This window comes from Quercus lobata, chromosome 5, assembly GCF_001633185.2.
Source record: "Quercus lobata isolate SW786 chromosome 5, ValleyOak3.0 Primary Assembly, whole genome shotgun sequence".
NCBI lineage: Eukaryota > Viridiplantae > Streptophyta > Magnoliopsida > Fagales > Fagaceae > Quercus > Quercus lobata.
The window spans coordinates 50,771,892-50,778,388 of NC_044908.1; the positions used below are offsets into that span (position 1 = coordinate 50,771,892).

Genomic DNA, 6,497 nt, shown 5'->3' on the forward strand with positions numbered 1-6,497 from the left:
AATACTTTTTCTTATTAATATGTTTGCCTTCCAAAAAATAGAAGCAAGTTAACTAGACATTTATTATAATAAAAATAAAAAAATTAATAGCTGGAAGAAATTTGGCATATAAATAAGCCATCGAGTATTCACAACTTGTTTGTATCTCAAACGTCTCTGTTGTTTCAATATTCTTATGGTAGTTGATCAATTTAATTTTTTAGTGAATAAAGCAAATAGTGATCAATTTTTTTATACCAAATGAATAAACTACACGTGAACTCAAGTGCAAGAAATGGGAAAGAGTAGGGTGCTGAAAGAGTAATTCTATGGGTTAAAAAAAAAAAAAAAAGTGCAGGAAGAATATTTTAATAATATGGGGGAGAGTAGTTCAATGTTGATAGAAGTTAAAAAAAAAAAAAAAGAAGAAGAAGATTAGAAAAAGTGGACTTTTAGATCAGATTAGCTAAATGATCCATAGAGGCCGGTGTGAATGCCCTTTCAATTTGTGAGTACAAGTTATTGGTGTTTTATAATAACTTCTATGTTGTTTATTTATTTATTATTATTATTTTTCTGAATAACTTCTATAAATTGATGTAATGGTGTACCTCACCAGAAATTCTGAATATTTACCAAATTCCCTCTTTACTATGTAAAACAAAGATTCCAATTATTATCAAAATGATATGTACTGACTTGTATTTAATTAGCAATTAAAAGTGAATTATTATGCAAATAGAGACAGAACCATTAACAATTAAACAAATTATATGAATTAAAAAAAAAACAAAAATAAAAATACATGCTTCAAACAATAATCGAAGGAGCACAAGCTTACTTTAGGAGAAGGTATTTAGTATCTAATAATACCATGTCTTTTGTTTATTGAATTTTGATACAATTACATGGTATTATTAGATATAAATATTTTTTCTTTAGTTCAGACATATATACTTTGAAAAGATTATTCTATGTCCCCATGAAAAGAAATTGCCTTTTAACTACTAAATTTCCTTAAATTGTGAAATTTAGGCTCAAACATGATCCAAAAAATAATAATAAAGGGAGATGGAAACCCCAAAAAAAATTTATAAACTCACTTTTTTTTTTCTTTTCTTGAGTAAAATTTTAACTTATGACACCCGCTTTTGATGATAAAGTTTTATCATCAAATCAAAACATTAATTTGGTTTTTTTTTTTTTTTTTTGTAAGTGGGAATATAACTTCCCTCATTAAAAAAAAAAAAAAAATTAAAGCAAACATGTATATATTATTAAACTATTAAAGGCTATTGACTAGTGCTGTTCTCACCAAGAAAAATCCCTAGCAAGAGTGCAAGACTTTAATTCAGCAAAAAAAAAAAAAAAAGAGTGCAAGACTAACATACCAAAAATTGTCTAAACTCCTTGCTTTGGTGATAACTGATTATAATTCCATAGCTTCATCAATATTTCAATAAATCCCAAGCAACAAGCAAGCTAAGTTAATTAGTAGGACCAGATTTCTACCCTAAGTCAAACCTAAGCAACCTAAACCTTAAATGACCAAAACAGTAAGGAAAGATAAATAAAATCAAAATTTTGAGGTGAAAGCCTAATGGTACGAGGATTATATGGAACTTTTCTCTTTATACATAAATCCGGCTAAAATTACAAACTCTAAGTTAACCCTCTTGAAATTTTAATCAATATCATAATATAATTAAGGACTTAGGTTTAAATAAAAATACACCATAAATTGGAAAATTCTGAAAATTCAAAAAAAAAAAAAATCCAAAAAAGTACATGTGAAACAACTTGAAATTCTAAAGACAAAAATACACTACAAAATCCTCTATCATTTAATAAGCTTTGATTTTGCTTCAGCTTCAATCTTTTGTATGGAACTGAAGCCTATATTCCTTCATCAGTCGAACTGTTCATATCAGCTCCTGAAAAAATTAAATTTTATTTATTAGAATTAAAACTTTAAAAGTGATTCCAATCATAAATAATAAAATTAACATATTAGTTGGCGTAAGCTCTTTTCCCGATCTACATGGAAATTAACAAATTTTAATAATAATAATAATAAATATTTTCAGCAACGAAAAAGAAATTAACATATAGTATAGCATCCAAATTAAAGCCTCGTTGAAATTCATCCAGAAAACAAAGAATTAAGCTTTTTTTTTTTTTTTTTTTTTTTTTTTTGATGTGGGATTTCATAACATGTACAAAAAAATTCAATAAAAGAAAATAAAGCATTGAAAAGAAAATCACCTAAAAATCTCAAGTTGATTATCTGTGGTGGCAGTAGTTCGCGATCGCCAGATCTGTAAAAATAGGGGCCTTTTGGAAAGAAATTTCAAGAATGTTAGTAATATTTTTGAAGCAACTCAGACATAAAATATATATTTTTTTAATTTTAATTTTTTTAACAGGGGAAAAGAAAGAAATACACTACTCACCCAGTGATATTGGAATACACGACGAACAATATGAAAGAAGCAGCGAACCTAAAAAACGTGTGGGTGAAAAAGTGCATTGAAATGCGTGAAATGTTGTTTAAAAACTGAAAATGGTTGTTTAAAAATACAAACCAAACACCCCCTAATATTTTTGGTGTTTTCTTCTGAAGAGTTGTTGGACACAGAATTTTTGGCTTTATCAACCATAAATAGGTACTCAGCTAATACCACAAACAGCACAACTTTGAGTTGCAACTTAAAACAAGTTTCTAACATCCATGTGTCTATGCCAAGCAAAATACCACACAATTTTAGAAAACACAAATTGAGCAGCACGGATACAGCATACCCCACTGATTTCGGACGAGGGCAGTCTACGCCTTCTTTGAAGAGATTCTTCATGATCATGAAGCTAAGCAACACACACAGACTTAATTTGAATAAAGCAGGGTGACAGGGTTATCAACTTATGGTAAATATATACTATAGTACTAGGGTTGGAAAAGTCGGTTTCAAGTTTGAATAGGATTCGGCTAGGTTTGTTATTATATGGAAAAGTCCCGAAATATCATAAATGGGTTTCTTATTATATGAAAAAGTACCGAATTGAATAGGATTCGGCTAGGTTTGTTATTAAATGGAAAAGTCCCGGAATATTATATGGAAAAGTCCCGAAATAGCATAAATGGGTTTGTTAGAGCATCTCCAGCCGGCCTTGGAAATGTCAAATGTAAGCAACATTTGGCATTTAGGCCCAAAATACACCCAGCAGCTGGAAGGCCAAAAGTTGGAAATTGCAAATTTTTTTGGCATAGTGCTACAGTGCCATCTTATATGTAAGATGGCACTGTAGCACTATGCCAAAAATAATATTAATATTTTATTCAGCTTTTTTTTCTCTCTCATCTCTCATCTATCTCTCCGTCTTTCTCTGTCTCTCGCACTTTCCTCTCTTTCTCCCTCTTCTCTATTCACACTCTCAGATACTCCATGGCGTTGAGCATCACGCACCACATCAGAGCTCTCGCCGGAACTCCGAGCCAATCTCTCCGTGACACGAGCCGAGACACGAGCCGATCTCTCCTTGATGATGCCGTTGGATAGCGTGACGATGAACAACGCGGTGAATATGTGGAAAGCGATGAATGCGAGTTTGCAGGTGCTGAAGAGCGCTGGAGTGGAGGGGATCATGATGGACGTGTGGTGGGGATTGGTGGAGAGAAAGGTGGCTGGATCGTACAATTGGGGTGGGTATGGATCGGTGCAGATTGGTGGGTTTCGCGGTGGAAATTGGTGGGTTGCCAATGTCGCCGATGATGTTTTCGCTCAAGACCGTTGATGATGGTTTCGCTCAAGATCACTGATGTCGCCGATGATGGTTTCGCTCGGTGGATGTGGCAGTGATCTAGTGGGTTTTTTTTTCCTTAATTTGGGTTTTTGGTTCCGGTGGGATTTTGGTGGGCATGGTGGCGTGGTAGGAATGGTGGTGGTGGTCGGTGATGATCGGGTTTTTTGGTTGTTGAGAGAGGGACAGAGACTCAGAGAGGCAGGGAGAGGGATGAGAGAGAGAGAGAGAAGGGATAGATAACTTTTAAATATTATTTTATTATATAATTTATATTATTTTAGTAAGTAGGATTAGAAAATAAAAGTTAGGATGTTGGAAGTATTGAAAAATGGTATGGTATAAGTAGTAAAGTAGCTTTTTGAGATTGTAAAATAGGATGAGATGGCATTTTCGAATGAAGATGTTCTTAGAGTACTCTCATCAGGTGTGTCAAAAGCCAAGTTTTTGGCATTTGAAACACCAAAAACACAACTTCATGAGATGTGCTATATGTGTTAAAAATTTAAAACATGTTACAGTACGTTTTCATTTGGCACGGTACGGACTGAAATGTAATTTACTTTTATTATTATTTTATTGGACTTTCCCACTGATATAGATTAAAATATAATTTCCCCTTTCACGTTTAGCCACTCTTTTTCTGCCTCACCATGTACACTCTCCTACACTCTTTTCTTCTCCCTTTTTCTCTTTGCTGCTTCACACTGCCATCCTGATCTCTTCCATACTCCCTTCAACTTCCTCTCTACCATCACTGATATATAAAAATCAAGTTCACCGGTATTTTCCCCTTTTTTTTCGCTCTCTTCTCTCTGTTGTATGATCTGATACACCGAATCGGAAGTTCATCTCAATGTCGCCGATTTGCAGTTCAATCTGAGCCACCACCGATTTACTCTCTACCATCCTACAAATTCCACCATCACTGATCTATAAAAAATCAAGTTCACCGGTTTTTTTTCCCCCTTTCTTCCCCTTTTTTTTGGCGCTCTACCCTTTGTTCTATGATCTCACACACCGAATCGGTTCAGTTCATCTCAGAGTCGCCGATTCGCAGTTCAAGCTCGGTATCGCCGATCGGAAGTTCATCTCGGTATCGCCGATTCGCCGATCGGAAGTTCATCTCGGTATCGCCTATCGGAAGTTCATCTCACTATCATACCAATTGAATACGTTTTTCTGACCTTGAGATGCAACAAAGATGGTCTCACAACAGTGGCTGCTCAGGAAAGGTTGGCCATTTTCGGCTACAACAAGCTTGAAGAGAAAAAGGTATTTCTTTTTGTATATATAATGTTCTTTTATCTGTTTGTTTAGAAGTAAAATTTTCCCAGCAATTTTTTTTTCTGATATAAATGATGAACTCTTTCTTGGCTTTACAATGAATTAAATTTTCCAAGATTAATGGAGCCTAAAAGTTTTTTTTTGGGAATTATTTACCTATGCAACAAGCAGAGCCAGTGAACAAATATTCAAATTTCTTCTTCTTCTTCTTCTTCTTCTTCTTCTTCTTCTTTTATTTACTTTGGCCTTTTGGTTATATTTGACAATTTTTTGCTTTTTACAGGAAAGTAAGTTTTTGAAGTTCTTAGGATTTATGTGGAACCCTCTCTCATGGGTTATGGAAGCTGCAGCTATTATGGCCATTGCGCTTGCCAATGGAGGAGTGAGTGCTTTCTCTCTTTTCAAACCTCTTTACTGTGTGGTACTTTTTTTTTTTTGGTTGCTTAGAGAGTCAAGGAAAGGAAAAAAGAAATAAACTTTCCATGCTTGTATAGGGAAATTAAGAAGCACTTAATTTCCCTTTCTAATTATTTGTATTTCAAGAGATTTTGACTATGGGGAACTTTGCACTGACTGCATATTTTGCAGGGAAAACCACCTGATTGGCAAGATTTTGTTGGGATTATTGTTCTGCTACTTATCAATTCAACTATAAGTTTTATAGAGGAGAACAATGCCGGGAACGCTGCTGCTGCTCTAATGGCCCGACTTGCACCCAAAGCTAAGGTATTTGTTGGAAAAGTCTTTGCCTTTCCTTAACTATATGATTTTGGCTTTCTTCTTGCTACTTGTTGCCATTTGTTGTGATGTAAATTTGAGCTATGAGTTTGATAATCTGGGTAATTGATGCACTTCTGGTCTCTTTTTTAAGGTCCTTAGAAAAGGGAGGTGGGTTGAAGAGGATGCAGCTATTCTTGTTCCTGGTGATATAATTAGTGTTAAGCTTGGGGACATTATTCCTGCAGATTCTCGCCTTCTTGATGGTGATCCCTTGAAAATTGATCAGGTAATTTTTCAACCTTCGATGTTTTGTGTAGATTGGCTAAGTGGAGCTGTCTGACTTATGTTTAATATTTGACTTTTCAGTCTGCACTTACAGGGGAGTCCCTTCCTGTGACGAAAGGCCCTGGTGATAGTGTTTATTCAGGTTCCACGAGCAAACAAGGTGAGATTGAGGCAGTGGTCATTGACAGGTTGATGTTATTTCAGGTATGTATGTTTGTGTAAATTTGACAGGTTGATGTTATTTAAGTACCATTTGTGTTTTGTTAATTCAAGTATGTCTGTTTAAGTACCATATGTGATCAAGGAAGTACCATTTAAGCCAATTATGTGTGTAAAATTTGAGTTGATGTTATTGGATATGAGTTAATGTAAGTTTTCTATGGGCTACATTGTTAGTTTAGTTCAATTGAAACAACTTCAACTTGACA

General features: G+C 34.3%; 1 protein-coding gene across 1 annotated transcript; it reads left to right on the top strand.

The window, feature by feature from the left end:
• The first annotated feature begins 4,408 nt into the window (after positions 1–4,408).
• Positions 4,409–6,497, top strand: LOC115990050 (plasma membrane ATPase 1-like). The gene is made up of 6 exons (XM_031113913.1): positions 4,409–4,864; positions 4,899–5,052; positions 5,348–5,446; positions 5,653–5,790; positions 5,936–6,070; positions 6,151–6,497. Exons 1-6 carry the CDS (start codon positions 4,785–4,787, stop codon positions 6,289–6,291), a joined length of 747 nt encoding a protein of 248 aa, XP_030969773.1. The 5' UTR covers positions 4,409–4,784; the 3' UTR covers positions 6,292–6,497.